The following is a 22,622-nucleotide window of genomic DNA, read 5'->3' as shown; positions in this document are numbered from 1 at the left end:
AGGGAAAACACATCTGTGGCTAACTTAACTAGTCATTGGATATTATTGTTGTTCCACACTGATCCATTTGGAATAGAGTTTCTTTGGAACTAGCATACTTTATCCCTAACCTTCCGCGCTCACTCTGGGACTCATAGTTTCCTGGCAAACTGCCCACATCTGACAATGAGGCATGTAATGGGACTGAAGAGTTAACAACGACAATCTCTGCTAACAGACATAGGTAATATTAAACAAGATGTTAGATTCAAGAAACAAACTTCAAATAACTATAGAAATCCCTCTTGAAAATATCAGAGATCATAAGCTGCCCAAAAAGTGCCCAAGCTGTGCTGTGGTGAGACATGTATCTGACTCTGCAGCATGAACTAATAGTGTTTTCTAAAGTAAGTTTAGATATCTCAATTTTAGAAAAGGCCAGTGCTAAATACTACACAAATAAACTTTTGTGCAAAAGAGAAGTTCTATTGTTTCTGGTGCCAATATATGCTACTAAATATCTAATTCAAGTACAATGGTAAGGAGAAAATATTTCTCATCTCAATTTTGTTCAATTTGCTTTCTAAAAGACGAGGAAGAGATTTGTTGGGGGGGGGCGGAGGGTAAACACATTTCTGGGAAAAGTTAGAAATAGTTTTTGCCCAAGTATGATGGAGTATGTTTCCCACACTGGCCCTGCCAGAGCTGAATTGGGCCAGGTGGGGCCAAATCACCTGTTTAGTTTGCAAAACAAGAAGCCTTAGCTTGGAGTCAGTAAATTAAAGAGAAAATTAATTACGAGGGACAAGCGGGGGCTTCTATGAAAGACAGGAAACTGGGAACAGAAGGGGTTACAGGAAAGGAGTCTACAGTTCTCTCTGGGAAGAGGGAGGTGCGTTTGGGGGAACTGCAAATCTGAGTTACCTAAAATTAACCCCTGGAAGGAGGAAGACAGGAGACAAGTAAGCCCAAGGGAGTGGGGAGAGCACGGGTATGGAAGCAGTTCAGTAAAAGGCAGCTTGGTGTATGGAAAGGACCTTGACTGTTATGTAGAGGGTCCCTGAGGTAGAACTTGGAGTAGGGTGGCTCAGGCTCCCCTGCCAGACACTGCAGGAGTGGCACTGGGAGGTGCCAAAGCAGAAAACTGCCTGAAACTTCTGACAAGCAGGAACTTTGATACCCCTGCCCCAAGAAGAGGGAACCACAATTGTGACCTGGTTGAAGGGCTGCCTCATGAAAGGGACAGCTACAGCTCCTGAGGGGGGGCAGAGGAGAAACCTAAGAGGTATAGTGAGTCTTGAAAGAGGCCTCAGCCTGACTGAGCTAACCCCCAGGTCGTCCAGGAGAAGGTGCCATTGAGCAGTGAGTGAAGCATGTCCATCACACCAAGTAACAGGTCTTGATTTTGTACATTCTTTAAGCCTCACTCTTTGTAGGAGAGTTTGCCTGTAGAGAAGAAGACTGAAGGTTTGCCATACTGAAGAGGAGGGCAGGGTTACAAGGTTATGCAATTCTGAAGAGGAGGGCAGGGTTACAAGGTTATGCAATTCTGAAGAGGGTTTCACTCATAGTTAAAATGGAATTAATCAGAAATGATGGGAAGATTCCTTTCAGACTTTGACATTTTTGTCACTAATCCTCTTAAGAATGTTCAACAAAATATTAACAAATGGCACATTGGGTTTAAAATAAAACTTCATGTTGGTACTAGAGATATAGCAGATTTTTCAAGCTGCAATTACCAACACTGGCCAAGAAACCATAATTAATAATAATCTACACATGCTCAAGCCCTTTGTTTAAAATCCCAATTAAAACATGACATACCCCATTCATGGTGCCCACTTAAACACTATCCTGGGTCACTGGTTACATATCCATTCAGAGCCTACAAACATTTACTATCAGAAATAGCTCTGACCACTTCAAATAGTTCTACAGGCAGTCCCCGGGTTACGTACAAGATAGGGACTGTAGGTTTGTTCTTAAGTTGAATCTGTATGTAAGTCGGAACTGGCGTCCAGATTCAGCCGCTGCTGAAACTGATCAGTTTCAACAGCGGCTGAATCTGGACGCCAGTTCTGACTTACATATAGATTCAACTTAAGAACCCCAGGCATCCCCAAGTCAGCTGCTGCTGAAACTGATCAGCGGCTGATTCCAGGAAGCCCAGGGCAGGGGCTTCCTGTAGTCAGCCACTGGTCAGTTTCAGCAGCGGCTGACTTGGGGATGCCTGGGGCAGAGCAGCTGGGGTGCTGCTGGGTTGGTCCAGTAGCACCGCCGCTCCTCGGCGCTACTGGACCAACCCAGCAGCACCCAAGCTGCTCTGCCCCAGGCGTCCTGATTCAGCCGCTGCTGAAACTGACCAGCAGTGGCTGAATCAGGACACCTGGGGCAGAGCAGCTGGGGTGCTGCTGGGTTGGTCCAGTAGCGCCCAGAGCGGCACTACCGGACCAACCGGCAGCGCCCCAGCTGCTGTACCACAGGCGTCCAGAGCAAAGCCGCGGAGCACGGGGCAGCGGGACAGCCCACACGCGTCTGGGCTGTCCGCTGCCCACGTGCTCCGCGGCTTTGCTCTGCTTTGCTCCCCGGCCCCCTGGTCTGCAGACCAGGGGGACGGGGAGCAAAGCAGAGCAAAGCCGCGGAGCACGCGGACAGCCCGGACGTGTCTGGGCTGTCCGCTGCCCACGTGCTCCGCCGCTTTGCTTCCTCTCCCTGGTCTGCTGGAGACCAGGGAGACGGCCCCGTTCGTAACTGCGGATCTGACGTAAGTCGGATCCGCGTAACTCGGGGACTGCCTGTATTTCTATCCAAAGGGATTTCTCAAGGTAGTAAACATTTGCAGTATCCAGAACTAGAGAGAAAAAAGCCCACCCACTGAATCATCACTACCTTTTCCCGTAACACCAAAGGACTGGTGACCAAGCCCAATCCCTTCACTTGAGCAACCTGTTGAGGTCATGGCTGGTAACAGACCAGCTTCAGCTTCAAAAATACTTGTTAAAACAAAGATTTCAAAATCTTCCCATGGAATACTGACTGAAGAGACGGGACAAATACACCACTGATCTAAAACCTGTACAGCAGCAGCAAAGATACAGTTTGTGTCATCCCAAAATACATTAGAAGAATAAGCCTTTGATCACTGCAGGGAAGAGAGCATTAACAAATTTTCTAAATATCTCTTTGAAGCTAGGTAAAAAAGGTATCAAAGAAGTTTTGAGAGAGTAAATTATGTATGTGAAAGTGTAAACATGTACATGGTTAACTGATGAGCCTGGTTCACGCAGAGAGCCGGCTTAAAAGCTGGCTTCCTGCACGAACCTCTGCCACCCACATGTAACCATGAAACTGCTGAAATTTTCAGCAGTTATACATTTACTCAGCTAAACTCATTTTAACATCCCTACCGTAAATACGTTAAGTTTAACTGGTTAATTGATTAAACGGGGTGGGCTGGAGCAGCCCTCACTACCATGGGCTGGAGCAGCAGGCTGCCAGCCGCAAGTTTACCCATTCATATCCCTAACAGAAAGCACATGTATTATTATCAGGACTGCCTAAAACAGTGGTTTTCAAACTCAGAAGACACAAATGTGCCCTTTGGCTAGCTGTCTTTAGACGATTAAACTCTGAAGTTTTGTTACAGTAGAATACTCGTTAGCACAGTAACCATACTGCTTGTTTCCCTTTTAAACTCTAAGGCTATGTCTTCACTGGCAGCTTCTTGTGCAAGAACATCTTGCGCAAGGGTTCTTGTGCAAGCAGTCTTGCGAAAGAAAATGTCCACACTGCCATGTCCGAGCTGTGCTTTTGCGCAAGAGCGCCCAGGACAGTGTGGACGCTCTCTTGTGCAAGGAAGCTCTGATGGCCACTTTAGCCATAGGGCTTTCTTGCGCAAGAAACCCCGTCTGAGCGTTCACACTGCCCTCTTGCACAAGAGTTCCTGCGCAAGAGGGCTTTACACCTCTTAAAAAAGAGTGTAGCTCTTGCGCAAGAAGCCCTCTCTTACCACGCCATACTGTAAATTTCCTTGCGCAAGAGCAGGCGGGCAGTGTAGATGCTCTGTGCTGTAAATCCCTGTGCTGTTTATCCCTGTGCTGTAAATCCCTGTGCTGTTTATCTTTACAAAGGAGGTGATCTTGGTTTTGAAACAAATTAATGATTTTCTATTAACATGTTTGAATAGAAAATTCTCAACATATAGCTAGTTCTTACTCTGGAAGGCCTAGAAAATTAAGAAGCCTGTTTATTTTGTTTAACCAAAAGCTCAAGAAGCATTGTGAGGCTTCTATGAAATAAACATGCAGCATTCCTGTACCGTGAAATATACATGGATTGCACAACTGAGCAGGGAACTTGGCGTGCCTTCCAATGCCTCTGAGTAACAGAAAGAAAATTAACACAGTGGGGGCAGGGAGATAATCTACTTGCATAACTGCATTTTTAAAACATGTCTGAGAACAAGCAAAGTGGACGATAGGTATTCTTTTTAAACAATGATTATTTTAAGTAGTGCCTTTTACTGGGATTATAGTTGTGGTGAGAGGGGGCACATTTTATATTTCTACTTGAAAAAAAAAAGACTGTAGTGGTTAGTTTTGGCTGAATTCATCCAAATCAGGGGCTAACAGAAAATTTGGATCTGGATTTCAACTTCCTCAAAGTTTGGGGGTTGGTTACATCTTTATTTTAAATACAAATATCTTCAATGACCAGCAAAGACAAGGTTAAGGTCTAGAAATATGAATATGAGCTCTTCTCTGAAATTCAAACAAATTCAGAATTAAGATTCTAGTTTTGTCCATTTCTAATCCCATTGTTTGGGCTTTCTTCCCAAGTGATAGCAAGCTGCTGAGCAGCTCATATATTGGATTTGATCCCAAAACAACATTGATCTGTGCCCTGGAACTATCAAAGCTGGTCAAAATGGGACATTTTCAAATTGAGTTATTTTATCATTATTAATTTTAGTTGTAATTTGTCATCATTATTTATTTATTATTATTTAGTACTTTCTAACTGAGGATCTTAAAGCATGTTACTAGTATAAATTACTTAGTTTAGTGATTGTTGATCTTTTTTCATTTGCGGACACCTAAAAATTTTCAAATAGAGACAGAGACCCCTTTGAAAATCTTAAAGTTGGCAAATGCTCAAGGGTCCGCAGATCGCAAATTGATAACCATTGATTTAACTCATACAACATGTTTGTGATATTATACAGATAAACCAAGGCAAAGAAATATGAACTGACAGATCATATTACAAGTCAGTGACAGAGGTGGGATTTAGAACTCAGAAATCTTGAATGCCAGTTTTCTGCCCTCACCACTAACTTAAAATAAACCAACTATACCCAGGCTGATAAATTTCAAACTAAATGACAACCCAATGTGATTCAAAATGGCAAAAGATATCTCAACATCTGAATTTCTAATGAATGAGCCACTCAGTCCTACTGAGTCCACATACTGAACAGGGGAGGAGGCCTTGAATGTGAACAAATTTAAGGAGAGCTTCCTGATAGTGCATCTGACAAAGTGGGTCTTTGCCCACGAAAGCTTATGATCCAACACTTCAGTTAGTCTATAAGGTGCCACAGGACTCCTCGCTGCTTTTTCAGTCTTACTGCACAGCTAAACCAAAGTTAACATAACATAAAATAAAACAGAAGCAAATACCTGGTTGCTGTTTCTTGGTAACTGACAGTGACAAGAGTAGATAAACCCCCAATTTTATCCATTATTCAACTTCAGCTAGTTGTAGACGTTTCTGAAAACTCCAAAGAACTATATGTGGGAGCCCAGAAGTGTTCACTCCAAGTTAAAAAAAAACCAGACACTAGGACAATTTGGTGGCTCATAGTCAATCTAGTTCCTGTCTAATTGCAATCATGCTAAATGATAGTCATACAGAGGGATTGGCATAGCGATTATCTACAACCCAGGTAAGTCACCACATACTGGACAGGGGAGGAGGCCTTGAATGTGCACAAATTTAAGGAGAGCTTCCTGATAGTGACACATGAATTTTATTTTCACATTCAAACTTATGGCACCAGCTTAAAGCAATGTAGTGTCTTCTTACATATGACTTCCATCAGAAGCTAGATGTAATTCTGTCGCCATGTTGATTCATCTTAAGGCACTGCCTATTAAGAGATTTCAATATCATCATATAACAAGGCTTGTAATTGATATCAACATTCACAAAGGTGTTCCATTTAAAGGAACATCTAGGAAGTGCACATAGGAATCTTTACTCTGAAGATGAAAATAATCCTTGACTATTGGCTTTGATAGTTCTTCATGTTGTTATTTTATAGCATTCTTGTGGACTTTTATGAGTTCAGAGAATAAGGGAGTGCCATCAATGAAATTCAAACTAACATTTCATGCAGTTTCCTCATATTTTGGCCGAGACTCAGAGGGTTTTTTGGGATCTTTTTATTTTCCTTCAGGTTCCTTTAAGATTCAATGTTTTCAAGCTTTTCTTAGTGTACTCTGTTAAAATTATCTGGTAATGTCACCATGGGATTGTAATTCCTTGAACAGCTGAACAAATCAACTTAATAACAAAGCAAACCTTTTCTTTTGGGGGGGGAGAGGAAAAGGAGGGAAAACCATCTATAGAGGTTTCATTTTGAGCGTTCTTTGTCTGTAGACTGTTCTAGGCATCAGACTCGAGTCATAATATTCTGCACCAGTTAAACTAGTCTCAAGAGTGGAATTTCTGTCAATAATGTTAAGTGTTACCCCCATCAACCAGAGTGACATAACCCAAAAAGTACAGCATCTCAAACAGTTGATTCCAAATGTTATGGTAAGATGTAATGTTGGTAAAAAGCATGATGAAGTTGGTATGGGCAGCAGCAGTAGTGTCAGGATTTCCTGCACTGCCTGTAGGACCTCAGGTGCCAAACACCCGTGCCACTATCCAAGGTGACAGGTGCTTCTCAGGTGGGGTAGCCCACTTGACTTGAGCCAGGGCCTGACTCATTTGGAGGTAAGGAGCTGCCCTTCTCAGGTCTTTGCTCCCATCCAACCCTCTCCTTCCCTTCACAGAATGTAGGAGACCATCCCCTCCTGGTCCTTCTTTGCTTTTTTAGTCAGATACAGGACGGGGGATTGGCATGGGTCTGAAGATGGCACTGGAGGAGTGTTCTGCACAGATGCCACGGTGCTGGGAGCAGAGTCTGATCTAGACAGCTCTGCTGCTAATGCCAGCACCATAAGGAGTGCTCCAAGACATATGCCCCGCTCCCTTTTTGTTTGAGGCTTGAAGTCTTTACAAATACAACACATTTGTGAGCTTCACTTAGGCACTTCACGCAGCCACTATGAAGATCACTGATTTGCACAGGCTTTTTACAGTGATCACAGGGTATGAAGCCCAAGGACCAGGGCATGTCCCATCCCTAAGCTAAGTACCATCTGGGAACCATTACGTTAAAGGAAACCACTAACAATTCTCAACTATTTATAGGGAGAGAAGTTCACAGCAAGAGTTTGAGAAGAGAAGGTTTGCTGAAGCAAGGAGAAGTTCCAACACCGTCACTGGCGAGAAAAAGGAAATGAGGATTAGGGGAGTTAGCAGCACCTTTTATACTGTGGCATATGCACTCCATTCCAGAGAGTGCCAGAGCTGGTCCCTTACAGATAGCACAGTGCATGTGGTAAGCACATACACTTAACGTAGAATAGACATGAGCAAGCATTTGAAGGAGAACCAGAAAGTGTTACTGGTCTATTTCTTTTGTCCAAGATGGATGAAATGCATGAAGTAAACAAAAAAATGTAAATAGTGATATGCAAAAGAGGAAAGGGAAAGGACTGACTCTCAGCTTGCTTTCTTCAGCAACTGAGTCATTAAAACAAATACCAAGATTCACAATAAAATTGTGAGATTTTACACAATGCATTTAAAAAGGAATGAAGAGCCTAAGCATGCATATGTTATTCTTGATATTAGTGTAAATGGAATGCATTTTAGACTCATATTTTTAGTGGTTTGTTTGTATTGCATAAAAGAAGTGTGTTTATCACTGCTGTTTGCAGTGCTATTGTCAGTTTCAGTTGTTTACAATTATTTTGTGAGACAAATTAGGCCAGATGGCTACAACAGAGTGGGAAAAGGCAACCCTAGCAAGGTAAAAGGCCTTTTCCCCTATTAATTAGAAGTAGGTCAATCAGGATCAGCTAAAAAGGGGTTGTCGTCTCAGGTAGATTAGGATCAGTTGAGACAGGGCCATGTTGGACCAACTAGGATAAGCTGATTCCATTTCAGGTACTGCCTGAGACCTTTTAAACCCTACTCTATTGGTAGAAAGGAGGAGGAGGAGAGAGGAATGACAGGTACACACAGCCAAACATCTACTAAGCCAGAGACGGCAGGGGAGTGAGCAGCTTCAGGAGGAGAGGCTGCCTAAACCTCTATAAGGAGAAGGCTGTCTGCCCAAATGTGGCAGATAGAGAGTGCTTTACACAAGACCCATCTCACCAAAGGAGAGAAGTGAGGAGGCTGGCAAGAGAAAGAAAGGCCCTTGCCACATTTAGCATTAATCCACTTTGCTTTTGACCCTTGAAAAACATCTGCACTATTGGCAATTTCCTAAAAGATAAATATCAACTTGGAAAAAAATGAATGATAGTTTCCATTGCAAAACTTAGCTTGTGATTAACCTTTCCACTGCAGTACTAACAGTGTACCACATGCATCTCAACTATTTAATCTGACAATTCCTGCAGGCAGGTATCATGTTGTCATATATATTGTATAGAACATGTAGTATTGGTGCCCAGTAGATAACTCCTGAATGGGTGGAAATAAGTCATTTTCAAGTATCTGCCAGTAAACAAGATGGCAATCAGAAATTTCTTTTACATTTCATTTCCCTAACCCTATAAAATACGGCATAGTTTTCATTACATGAATTACCTACCGGTGATAGGCTTCCCGACGGTACTTTTTCATAGCATGCCCATCCATATTTGCAGGAAGATCTGCTGCATTCTGGAGTCTGTCACTCCATGAAGTTGTCATTTTTAAACCGTCACTTAATCCTGGAAGAGAAAAAAGAGAAATTTGCTATACCTGCAACATGTTTCACAAGAGGATTGTATAACTCTTTCCTGATTACAAAAGGATCTTACAGAACTAAGAAAATGACAAGATGCCTGCTGTAACTACTTGTGTTTGTAGGTCAAACTTGTCAAGGAAATGACTGAAGATGTCTAAGTACTTAAGATTAACCAGTGGGGCTGGAGCAGCCTCCTGCCCGCAGCAGGTGGACAGCTGTTCCAGCATGAATCCTAAAAAACACTTTTTTTTACTCTAGATAGCATCACCAAATACAAACTAAAAATATCAGGCCCAATATCTGTTCCAAGTCTCTTTGAAATATTAAATTTAACTTTACTATGTATTAGAAATGTGAAGGTTTAACTAGTTAACTGATAAACCTCATCCTTAACAGACGAGGTTTACCGGTTCAGATTAACTGGTGGGGCTGGAGCAGTTCCCCATCTGCTGCAGGAAGGGGACTACTCCAGCCCTGCAAGGGGCAGCCTGAGAGGTGTCCTGGTTGGCCAGAGGAGGCAGGGACTGCTCCAGCATCCCAATCAGAGCAGCCTCTATATACAACAAGTCAGGGTATCCTGCAGGCAGGGGCTGTTTTGACCAGGATGCCCGAGCAGCGCCTGCCTGCGTTGTGGAAGAGGAGTGGTGTTCCAGCCCAGCGGCAGGCTGGAGAGGCCCAGCTGCTCGCTCCCTTTGTTTAACCAATTAAATGGGATTTTACATCCCTACTATATATAGTATCTTTTATATAAACTGCACCCCAAAATGTTTTCTAAGAGTTAAATGTAGTTTCAGAATAATAAATATTAGTAGATAGAGAGTGAAGTTATACAGAAAAGAGAGAAAATAAATGTTTTTAGCTGAGATTTTGAATGAGATGCATAGTCAACAAAGCAGAGAGAGGCAGTGAGACTATTCCAGTTGCTGGAATTCCAGAAGCTTCAGGGGGTAGCTGAGTTAGTCGGTACAGGATAAACTTAAAAAACAACGAATAGTCTGGTAGCACTTTAAAGACTAACAAAACATGCAGATGGTATCTTGAGCTTTCATGGGCACAGCCCACTTCTTCCCATGACCAGAGTGTTGGATGTCCAGGACCAATCTCATGATACCATCTACATATTTTGTCAGTCCTTAAGTGTTACCTGACCATTTGTTGTTTGCTAGTTAATGGCTCTTATCTGCCTCTTTTGACTATCCAGCCTTTTAGGTTCTTAGAAACTATTTGTTTTTCCTATTACATTCCATCTAGGCTTTCCCACTGCCTCTTCTTGTCCCCCTCCTCATCTCCCATTTTTTCCTTCTTCCACCCAGGGCCGGCCTGAGCCATTTTGGCGCCACAGGCTGGGCGCGCAGCGCCGCCCCTGGGCGCACGTTGAATGGGCCTGCTCCCGGGGCACACGGCCGCTGGTGCGCAGACCGGGGCCCACCCCCAGAGCGCAGGGCGCATGTGCTGCCCAGCCCGGCCCGGACCAGCCGCCGCGCCTGGCCATGCAGGGCCCCGCAGCCGTAGCAGGAAGGGCACTGCTGGCCAGCGCCGTGGGGATGGGGGGGCCGGTGCTGTGGGAGCCAGGCGCGCAGCGCCTGATGGCAGCTATAAGGGGCACCACGCACCCCTTACAGCAGCCATCAGGCACCCCCCATCGGTTGGCACCTTGGGCAGCTGCCCGGCTCGCCCACCCCTTAGTCCGGCCCTGCTTCCACCTCCCCCCCTTTTCCCCTATTTATTTTGGTCCTGGACATCCAACACACTGGTCATCTGAAGAAGTGGGCTGTGCCCATGTAAGCTCATGATGCCATCTACATGTTTTGTTAGTCTTTAAAGTGCTACCAGACTATTTGTTGTTTTTTATGGAATTCCAGAGGTTTTCATACTGTGTTTAGAGACATAGGCCTTGTTTTTATTGCTAAAAAAAAAAAAAATCATATTTATTTATTTATTTATTTATTACCTCAGGGCAAGTACCATGCATGAGCTATCCCACGATAAAAACACATACAAGACAAAAACTGAGAGGCAAAATAAATTAGGAGAGATCAACTCCAGGTGGGGGAAGCACTGAACATGCCATGAAGTTTTCCCTTGAATTTTTATCTTGGGATAGCTCACATACTTTACCTACAAATACACTTTTTTAGCAGTGAAGACAAAGCCACAAAAATGATTGACACTGTACAAGCAGAGGGAATGGTGACAGGAGTAGAAAGAAATGACTATAAAAATGTATAACTCCTAAAACTTCGGTCATCTGAAGAAGTGGACCATGCACATGAAAGCTCATAATACCATCTACATGTTTTCTTCGTCTATAAAGTGCTACCAGACTATTTGTTGTTGTTTAAGTTTATAATAATTTAAAAACTGGCATCATTTTTCAGCTTCACTCTGGTAACATATGAAGCATATTTGTAATGTATGCAGTATTAATGAATTAGTATTTAACATCTCAAATCTCTTGAAAAGTAGGTATTTACTGCCTTCACTTTACTGATGGGGAGGTGAGGCACAGAGGAGTTAAATGACTAGCACAAGGTCACACAAACAGGGGTGAATATCATAACTAGGTTTAGAATTCTAGGCTTTGGTTCCCACTTCTGTGCTCAAATCCTTACACCAAATCTATAAATTTAAAATTAAAGAGGACAGTTTTGATTGTTACAGTCTCTATGTGCGCATCTAGATTTTATTTGAGGGCCATGAAATAAATGATATAAATATCAAACCAAGGACAAACAATTTGGCTACAAAAATATGCCCCACACTCAGCACCTTGAGACCACTTTCCAGTTACTAAAAAGCAAGATTTAACAAATGTATCTTGCCCCACATACCAGTTCACATGGGTGGCAGGTATCCTAGGCAGGGGGAGGCACTGCCTTCCCTAACTGCCTCACCTGGCCCCGGGGCCAGGACAGGCTAGGGCCATGTCACCCGCTGGCACTTCGGAGCTCCAGGGCTGAGGCCACACCACCTGCCAGCTTTTCAGAGGTCTGGGGCAAGGGCAGACTGGGGCTGTACTGCCTGCTGGCTCCCTGGAGCTCCGGGATTGGGGGAAGGTGTTGTTGTGCCCAGGCGTGAGGGGTGGGGGGGTGCTACCATGGCACATGGAGGGGGCAAGGGCCAGCAGTTACAGGAGGAGAGGAATACAGGGAGAGGTTGGGCAAGGCCAGCAGGCCACAGGAGGGGGGCAAGGATGGGCTCTGGTGAGGCTTGCCTCCCCAAGCCACAGGGTCACCCACCATCCATGCTAATTTAGATTCAGGCAATTGCCTGAGGAAAGGCATTCCAGATTTGAGAGCTCTCTACTAAGAATTCCCTGCAACATACACAGAAGGTCAAACCCTGAGGAGTAGACAGCAGGAACATTCCAGCCAACTGCAACTTCCACAACAAGGCACACAGGGGAAAAGTGTTTCTGCAATAGCCCATTTGCAGGCCATTTAGGGCTTTATAAATAATTACCAACAACTTAAATTGTACCCAAAGGCAACTGGTGGTACAGGACACAGGCCATTGAATTACCAATCTGGTATGCTTAAAAGGCAAGGCACTGCACTAGTTGAAGCTGAGTAATAACAAGTACTGAATGCTTTGCACGTCTTGGACTCCTGGGCACTATGGTAATACAATCAATAAATAATAACTGCAATAATCCAAGCAAGAGGAGACAAAAAGCAAAGATATCTGTGGAGAGAAAGGAAGATCACAAACTCCATGTCAGCTGATGTTCAGAAGGTGCTCTGAGATTGTAGAAATAGTAAAGGATCAATTAAGACCCCAAAATTGCAAACTACAAAGACTAAGGGCAGACATGCCCTCAGCAGAAAGAACACACAACTCCATCAATTCCTCAATATGTTCCCACACACCTAACCTATCAGCATCACCTCTGTCTTTCTGGATTAATCTTAAAGCAGCTATATTTCATCTATGGGTTAAGATTCCAAGGGCAATAAATATGCCCACTAAGTGGTAATGTAGAATAGTGGTAGAAATGTAGCCGTGTTAGTCTGGTGTAGCTGAAACAAAATACAGGTCTATGTAGCACTTTAAAGACTAACAAGATGGTTTATTAGATGATGAGCTTTCGTGGGCCAGACCCACTTCCTCAGATCAAATAATGGAAGAAAATAGTCACAACCATATATACCAAAGGATACAATTTAAAAAAAAGTGAACACACATGAAAAGGACAAATCACATTACAGAACAGAAGGGGGATGTGGGGGGGGGGGGGAAGGAGGTGAATGCCAGTGAGTTAATGATATTAGAGGTGGGGAAGGGGAGATGTCTGTGAGTTAATAGAATTAGAGGTGATAATGGGGGAAGCTGTCTTTGGAACAGGACACTCAACTCCAAGAAGCTCTGGGAGACAGACCCATAGTCTCCTATAGACAACCACCTAACCTCAAGATGATTCTTACCAACAACCACAGGACATACCACACTAATACCAACCCTGGTACTTTCCCTTGCAACAAACCCCGCTGCCAGCTTTGTCCACATATTCACTCTGCTGACACCATTATTGGGCCTAACCAAGTGAGTTATAAGATCAAGAATACATATTCCTGCGCCTCCAGAAATATAATCTATGCTATTGTAAGGGGACTGTTACCCCTTACTAAAACTCTGTGGGAGTTTTTTGGTTTACCAGCTTCAGAAGGGGAAGGGTTCATGAGACTGACAGACCCCAGAGACAATGGAAAGCAGTCAACACTCCAGCTCAGCCTGACTGACAGGTTGTAAGTGGGGATTGTTCTGGCTCTGGCTCTGAACAAACAAGCTGTGTGCAGAAGAGGTCCTGCAAAGACAGAGAGCTGAAAGAGGAGTACAAGAAGAAGTCCTGCAGCGACAGAACCAGACACAGACAGGCCAAGCAGTGCAGACCCTGTGTTGAGCAGCAGACTGGCCGTGCTCAGAAAGCCAAAAGGAACAGAGAAGCAACACAAGGAGCTGGAACTGGCCAAGCAGCACAGCCTGCAGCTGGATGTGGTGAGCTACTGGGACCTGCAAAGTGTGGGGAAAGGCTCTGGACTGGGAGAGGGGTCTGGCCACTTAGAGACTGAGGCTGTGTGGTCACTGCCAGTGCAAGCGTGTCTAGCCTGCAGCCCCTTGCAGCACTTCCAGGGCTTCTAAGGAAGAGACTGTGAACTGTCCTTACACTCTGCAGACTGCTGTGTTGATGTCCCTGTGCTACAGAGCTGGGCTGTGTGTTCTCATTTAACCATTCTCATTGTTTCTTATTCTATTCTCTTTAATCAGTTGATGTTTAATAAATTGTATTTGCTTTGAACCTTATGAAGTGATCACTGGGCCAAGAAGGCCTGCAGTGTAAAGAGAGCACCTCAGAGTGGGGACACCCTAACTCCTGCCCCTAGTGACTACAAGGTCAGGGATTAAGCCCCAGGAAACCTGGGCCCAGCCTTGTTGGGGTTTCAAGGGCTCTGCTACTCAGGAGAGTGGAGGGGAAGCCCTCAGGATCAGGGAGCCGTGGGGTAAAGGAAGTGGGAGCGGGGACTCAGATCCTTTCGCTGGTTCATTTCACCGGGGTGTATAGAAGCCAGGAAAGTTCCCCACAAGAGCGGGACCATTCCCCCGCTTACACTATCATGTGCCAAAAGTGTCCGTCTGCTATGTACATTGGACAAACGTCTCAGACACTTCGCCAAAGAATCAATGCCCACAAAACAGACATTAGACAGGATCACAAAGAAAAAACAGTTGCTTGTCATTTCAACCAGAAAGGACACTGTCTGAATGACCTGCTAACCTGCATCCTACTTCAGAAGACATTCAAATCTGCACTTGAACGGGAATCCTCTGAACTGGCATTCATGCTAAAATTCGACACTCTCCGCACGGGACTTAACAAAGACCCCAGCTATCTTACCCAGTACAAAGATAGCTTCCCCCATTATCACCTCTAATTCTATTAACTCACAGACATCTCCCCTTCCCCACCTCTAATATCATTAACTCACTGGCATTCACCTCCTTCCCCCCCCCCCCCCCCACATCCCCCTTCTGTTCTGTAATGTGATTTGTCCTTTTCATGTGTGTTCACTTTTTTTTAAATTGTATCCTTTGGTATATATGGTTGTGACTATTTTCTTCCATTATTTGATCTGAGGAAGTGGGTCTGGCCCACGAAAGCTCATCATCTAATAAACCATCTTGTTAGTCTTTAAAGTGCTACATAGATCTGTATTTTGTTTAAGTGGTAATGATTACTCAAAAAGATCCCAGGGCCACAGAGGCTCTGTGGAAGCAATGTCATAAAGGAGAGCATTTCATTCTTTTTCCAAGTGAAGGCAGTTTGAATCCATCAATGTGCCAACCATTCTGATAATTTACATTGGTCAACCTTTTCAGATATCTTTCAGAACTCTTGGGTGAATGCCATCTGGTCCTGGTGACTTGTTACTGTTATTAATTTGTTCCAAAACCTCCTCAAATGACACTTAATTCTGGGACAATTCCTCAGATTTGTCACCTAAAAAGAATGGCTCAGGTTTGGGAATCTCCCTAACATCCTCAGCCATGAAGGCGGAAGCAAAGAATTCATTTAGTTTCTCCGCAATAACCTTATCGTCTTTGAGTGCTCCTTTGGCATCTCAATAGTCCAGGGGCCACTGCTGGTTTAGGAGGCTTCCTGCTTCTGATGTACTTAAATAAAATTTTGCTATTACTTTTTGATTTTTTGGCTAGCTGTTCTTCAAACTCCTTTTTGGCTTTTCTTACTATATTTTTACACTTAAATTTGATAGAATTTATGTTCCTCTCTATTTTCCTCACTGGTGTTTAACTTCTACTTTTTAAATGATGCCTTTTTCTCTCTCACTGCTTCACTTGGTTGTTAAGCCACAATGCCACTTTTTTGGTTCTCTTACTGTGTTTTTTAATTTGGGGTATATGTTTAAGTTGAGCTTCTATTATGATGTCTTTGAAAAGTCTCCATGCAGCTAACAGAAATTTTACTTTTTCCCCTTTTAATTTCTATTTAAATAATGTCCTCATTTTTGTGTAGTTCCCCTTTCTGAAATTAAATGCCACAGGGTACGTCTAAACTACAGAGCTCTGCCACGCCGTAGGAACTCATCTGCTTTTTTGAAAAATTTTTTGGAAAAGCAGACCTGTTTTTTCAGCATCCCTGTAAACCTCGTTTTTCAAGGCATAAGGGATGTTTCGAAAGAGGGTTTTTTCCCAACATTTGGCCCCGTGTAGACCAAATTGGAAAAGCCACTTTCAGAAGAAAGGTGGAAAAAGATATGCAAATTGCTGTTCAAAATTTGCATATATTTTTCCGACTTTCCTTTGTAGTGTAGACACAGCCACAGTGCTGGGCTACTGACATGTTTTTCCCACCACAGGAATGTTAAGTTTTATTACTTCATGGTCACTATTTCCAACTGGTCCGGTTATATTTACCCTTTGGACCAGATCCTGTGCTCCACTTAGGACTAAATCAAGAATTGCCTCTCCCTTTGTGGGTTCCAGAACCAGCTGCTCCAAGAAGCAGTCATTTAAGGTATCAAGAAATTTTATCTCTGCGTCCCATCCTGAGGTGACATGTACCCATTCAATATGAGGATAGTTGAAATCCCCCACTATTATTGAGTTTTTTATTTTGATAGCCTCTCTAGTTGAAGGAAGCAGATAAGGACCATTAGTTAGCATTTAGAGAGGAAGAGTACTAACACCAGAATCTACACTTCCTTGTCTGCTTCTTTTAACTATGAAGTCTTCAGTTTTGTTTGTTACACACCAGCTCGGTTTTCCCTTTGATATTTATATACCCACTGACTCTTTTTGTCGTCCCCTCATTCCTCCCCCTCTCCTCCTATTTATTTTAGTTCTGGACATCCAACACACCGGTCATCTGAATAAGTGGGCTGTGGCCACAAAGCTCATCTATATGTTTTCTTAGTCTTTAAAGTGCTACCAGACTATTTGTTGTTTGTTGAGTTTATACTCTAGTAGATTTCTTTGAGGGGGTAAACAAACATGTGGACAAGGGGAAACCAGTATATACAGGCAGTCCCCGGGTGTAGTACAAGATAGGGACTGTAGGTTTGTTCTTAAGTTGAATCTGTATGTAAGTCGGAATTGGCGTCAGCCACTGCTGAAACTGATCAGTTTCAACCGCGGCTGAATCTGGACGCCAGTTCTGACTTACATACAGATTCAACTTAAGAAACCCAGGCGTCCCCAAGTCAGCTGCTGCTGAAACTAATCAGCGGCTGATTCCAGGAAGCCTGGGGCAGAGCAACTCTGCCTCGGGCTTCCTGTAGTCAGCCGCTGGTCAGTTTCAGCAGCGGTTGACTTGGGGACGCCTGGGGCAGAGCAGCTGGGGTGCTGCTGGGTTGCTCCAGTAGCGCGGCTCCTCAGCGCTACTGGAGCAACCCAGCAGCACCCCAGCTACTCTGCCCCAGGCATCCTGATTCAGCCGCTGCTGAAACTGACCAGCAGCGGCTGAATCAGGACGCCTGGGGCAGAGCAGCTGGGGTGCTGCTGGGTTGGTCCTGAGCGGCGCTGCGGGACCAACCCGGCAGCCCCCAGCTGCTCTACCCCAGGGGTAGGCAAGAAAAGCCTGGTCTGCTGGGGGGGGGGGCACTAGCTACACCCCCCCCAGCAGACCAAGGAGACGGGGGTGGCGGGACCGCCCAAGTCCTCCACGGCTTTGCTCCGTCTCCCTGGTCTGCTGACCTGGGAGACGCGGAGCAAAGCCGCAGAGCACGCGGGCAGCGGGACAGTCCAGGCGCGTCACGGCTGTCCCACTGCTGGCGTGCTCCGAGGCTTTGCTTCCCATCTCCCTGGTCTGCTGGTCAGAAAAGCCCCGTTCATAACTGCAGATCCAACGCAAGTCGGATCCGCGTAACTCAGAGACTGCCTGTATAGCGTATTTATATTTCCAGAAAGCCTTTGACAAGGTCCCTCACCAAAGTCTCTTAAGTAAAATAAGCCGTCATGGGATAAGAGGGAAGGTCCTCTCATGGACTGATAACTGGTTAAAAGACAGGATACGAAGGGTAGGAATAAATGGTAAGTTTTCCGAGTGGAGAGACGTAACTAGTGATGTCCCCCAAGGGTCCATACTGGGACCAATCCTATTCAGCTTATTTATAAATGATCTGGAGAAAGGGGTAAACAGTGAGGTGGCAAAATCTGCAGATGATACTAAACTGCTCAAGATAGTATGACCAAAGCAGACTGTGGAGAGCTTCAAAAAGACCTACAAAAACTAAGTCGTTGGGCAACAAAATCGCAAATGAAATTTAATGTTGATAAATGTAAAATAATGCACATTGGAAAAAATAACCCCAACTATACATACAATATAATGGGGAATAATTTAGCTATAACTATTCAAGGGAGATCTTGGAGTCATTGTAGATAGTTCTCTGAAAACATCTACTCTGTGTGCAGTGGCAGAAAAAAGCAAACAAAATGTTAGGAATCTTTAAAAAGGGGCTAGAGAATAAGACAGAGAACATCTTATTGCCTCTACATAAAACCACAGTATGCCTACATCTTGAATACTTTATATAGATGTGGTCACCTCATCTCAAAAAAGATATATTGGCATTGGAAAAGGTTCAGAAAAAGGCAACAAAAATAATTAGGGGTTTGGGACAGGTCCCATATGCAGAGAGATTAAAAAGATTTGGACTTTTCAGTTTAAAAAAGAGAAGACTAGGGGAGGATAGATAGAGGTCTATAAAATCATGACTGGTGTGGAAAAAGTGAATAAGGAAAAGTTATTTACTTGTTTCCATAACATAAGAACTAGGGCTCATCAAATAAAATTAATGAGTAACAGGTTTAAAACAAACAAAAGGAAGTTTTTCTTCACACAGTGCATGGCTGGCCCAAAGAACACCTTGCCAGAGGAGGTTGTGAAGGCCAGGACTTTAACAGAGTTCAAGAAAGAACTAGATAAATTCCTGGAGGTTAGGTCCATCAATGGCCATTAGCCAGCATAGGTAGGAATGGTGTCCCTAGTCTCTGTCAGAGGCTGGGAATGAGTGACAGGAGAAGGACTGCTTGAAGACTCCCTGTTCTGTTCACTCTCTCTGGGGCATCTGGCATAGGCCAGTGTCAGAAGACAAGATCCTGGGCTGGATGGACCTTTTGTCTGACCCAGTATAATCGTTCTTATATCTCCACCACAGCACACACATGGGAAATTACATGCCCAGAAGTCAGAAGACTATTTCCATTACAATTAGTTTCATCTTGTCGTTTCATCTGCTGCACATCATTTTTGTGCCACATTAAACAAAAATGATGATACAGTGGAAAGGTGCATCTGAGCATGAGAGCAACACAAAGGCCAGTTGGACTGTATTGTTTCGAAAAGAATTCCGGAACACAGTGAACCCATTTGTTTCTCAGACTGTGGGGGCTATTTTAATGGTTCACCTCTAATCACATTCTTACATGAAGGAAGGGCGAATGAAGTTGTTTGAGGTCCTGGGAGATGTGTCTGGTTTTGTAATGTGTGAGAAAGCAGCCAGCATCATTCTGTGTAGATTGGAATTTGAAAAGGTGAGATTTGGGGACATAAAGTAGTATAATTTTCATTAATTTAACTTTATGTAATACTGAATGACAAAAAAATCCTACCAATGCAGCAATGTATCTGCTTTGAGATAAAATATTAGGAACACACAAAGGGCACAAGGACTGCAAAACTGTGGACCTAATCCTGAAAGCCTTACTCGTACACGTAGCCCCACTTATCTCATTGGATCTACTCTGATAAATCAAAATTGTGGGATTCAGATTACATGCGTGAGTAAGAGTGAAGAGATCTAGCACTAGGGTTTGGTTGGGGTTTTTTACTTCTTTTCTGAACGCAAGCTCTTCTTTAAATTGATGCCAAGAATAGTGACTAAAAATAAGATTTGCTAAGCTACTCCATACATTTTTAAGTTGCTGGGATAAACATCTAACTGAGTGGGCAGCTGGCCAGTCAAGACTTTCAACTCGGAGCAATTGAAATATGATGTATCCTTCTTAAATTACAAATCTATTTTTGAGATTAATCATCTGTAAATAGCTCCACAAAAAATAGAAACCTTTGCATAGATAAGATGTTTTAGAAATATCTTCCTATGATTTATTACAATTGTGGCTCCTCCTAATGCAGTCATAATTAAATGCCTGTTTCTGATACAGAGCTTATTTCTGAGAGGTATTTTAAAAGTTTGGCTATGATCCAGGCTAGTACATGACACACAAGACTCTCTACAGAACATGGGATTTTAAACACAAATTTTGAAATAAACTGATTTCCTCCTTTGTTAGACCATGCTTCAATTAGAACATATCCATAGAAAAGTTTTGCAAATATTGGCAAATACAGAATTGTATACCAGTGTGAGGACTTTAACTAGCTATTTTTCTTTCCTTCATTTTTCAGCAGATGATTTGAAATTTCTGCATCCCAGGATAATAAATATATATTTGACGGTGGTATACTAATCTTGGTTCAGCTGATTTTGTTTTTAATATTTTGACCAAGTCAGTTCATGGAGTTGCATGCCAAAAAAGTATAAATAAATAACAGTAGTGACAATCCCACTTTCCTAGTAAATTCTCAAAGGCTGTGTCTAGACTGGCCAGTTTTTCCGGAAAATCAGCCGCTTTTCCAGAAAAACTTGCCAGCTTTCTATACTGGCCGCTTGAATTTCCGCAAAAGCACTGACTTCCTACTGTAAGAAATCAGTGCTTCTTGCGGTAATACTATTCTGCTCCTGATCAGGCAAAAGTCCCTTTTGCACAAAGCTTTTGCGCAAAAGGGCCAGTTTAGACAGCTCAGATTTGTTTTCTGCAAAAAAGCCCCGATCGCAAAAATGGAAAAGCATCCGTGCCAATCTAGACGCTCTGTTCCAAAAATGCTTTTAACGGAAAACTTTTCCGTTAAAAGCATTTCCAGAAAATCATGCCAATCTAGACGCAGCCAAAGAGTATATACACAACGGAAAACAAAAGTAGCACTGAACCTCTGTATTTTAACATACAAGTTTCCCGAGCATTTTTTGTCTGTTCTGGACTCATGTGTTCAAGTTTTGATACCCATAATATAACTGTCAATACTATTGTTAGGCATTTACAGAATGGACAGAATCATACCACCTTACCTGGATTCTCTTTAGCACCTGGCATCTCAAGATTCCCAAAGCCCTTTACAAACCTTAATGCTCATAACAGCCTTCTGAGGTAATTGGTATTATTATCCCCATTTCATGGAGCTCTGGGGCACAGAGAGGTGAACTGCATGTCACTGAAGTTAACTGAGGTCATAAAGTAAGTCAGCTACAGAAGCAGCACCTGAATCCAGGTCCTCTGCACTAATTCCCTTTTTCCCAATTTCTATCTATCTGTAAGCGGGGGTGAACTGCTGCTTGCTATCAGCCAGCTAAAAGGAGGGGTGGGTGTGCCCACTACAATTGTTTAGCTCTGCAAGGTAATTAACTATTAACTGTTGATATGTAAATACAGCTCAGGAGAGAATCCGAGGTGTGGCTATGTAAATCCCATTCAGCCAGGGCTGATGGAGGGTCACTGTTGGAATGGAATGTGGAGAACTGTATATAATTTGGGACTGTTGTGGGGGTCACTAATCATGCTACCCCTAAATGTGGGAACTGTAAAACATGCCACCAATGCTTGCAGGAGAGACACCGCCATCATGGAAAGAGGTCTCGGAAGAACAAGCCTCCCCCCTTCCAGAGTTGAGTGAACTGAGCTGGGGGAAGGGTTAAAGGGCTTGAATCAGCCTGCTTTACATCTGCCAGGTGTGAGCTATAAGACTGGCCCAGCCTGCATCTTTCCCCCTTTGTTTTAAGGACAGACCTAAAGCAGACTCCCTGAGGAGTCTTTTCTTTTGCTACTCAAGTGAAAGCTGGATTTATTTTGCCAGTCCAGCTTGTGCCTAAAGAGTTGAAATCACTACTTTGGCTGAGAGCCAGACCAATTTCAGCCAGTAGAGTGGCGGCAGGTGAGGCATAGCCACCAGCGGCAGCAGGCGAGGTGTGGCGCCCAGTGGTGGCAGCAGATGAGGAGTGGTGGCAGGCACCATGGGGAGCATCCAGTGGTGTGGGACAAGACAGCTGGTGGAGTGTGGTGGAGTTTTGATAAAGGTGCCTCCTATCTATTCCCCCACCCCCATTTCTACCCAGGTTGGGAGGTAAAACCCTGCGGGTGAATTTTGGGACTCTGGACAGCACAGACCAGGGACAGAGACTTTTGGGCTGTGTCTAAACTGGCCAGTTTTTCTGCAAAATCAGCTGCTTTTGTGGAAAAACTTGCCAGCTGTCTACACTGGCCGCTTGAATTTCCACAAGAACACTGACGATCTCATGTAAGATTGTGGCACTTTATAGACTAACTCAAGTGTAGGAGCATAAGCTTTCGTGGGCAAAGACCCACTTCGTCAGATGCATGTACTTGCATCTGACGAAGTGGGTCTTTGCACAGGAAAGCTTATGCTCCTACACTTCAGTTAGTCTATATAGGTGCCACAGGACTCCTCGTCACTTTTGCAGATTCA

General features: G+C 43.8%; 1 protein-coding gene and 1 long non-coding RNA gene across 2 annotated transcripts in view; one reads left to right on the top strand and one right to left on the bottom strand.

The window, feature by feature from the left end:
* NT5C2 (5'-nucleotidase, cytosolic II) overlaps positions 1–22,622 on the bottom strand; it is an 89,006-nt gene that overhangs the window by 53,379 nt on the left and 13,005 nt on the right. The window contains exon 2 of the mRNA XM_075935560.1: positions 8,924–9,044. Within this exon, the coding sequence (XP_075791675.1) occupies positions 8,924–9,024 (101 nt within the window). The 5' untranslated portion in view covers positions 9,025–9,044. The remainder of the gene's footprint in view (positions 1–8,923; positions 9,045–22,622) is intronic.
* Positions 19,247–20,770, top strand: LOC142830461 (uncharacterized). The gene is made up of 3 exons (XR_012905732.1): positions 19,247–19,612; positions 20,000–20,074; positions 20,493–20,770. It is a non-coding gene; the product is annotated as an uncharacterized LOC142830461 (long non-coding RNA).

The sequence above is a fragment of the Pelodiscus sinensis genome, chromosome 8, assembly GCF_049634645.1.
Source record: "Pelodiscus sinensis isolate JC-2024 chromosome 8, ASM4963464v1, whole genome shotgun sequence".
NCBI lineage: Eukaryota > Metazoa > Chordata > Testudines > Trionychidae > Pelodiscus > Pelodiscus sinensis.
The sequence above is the reverse complement of the archived record's forward strand: the minus strand, read 5'-3'. Positions and strand labels throughout refer to the sequence as shown.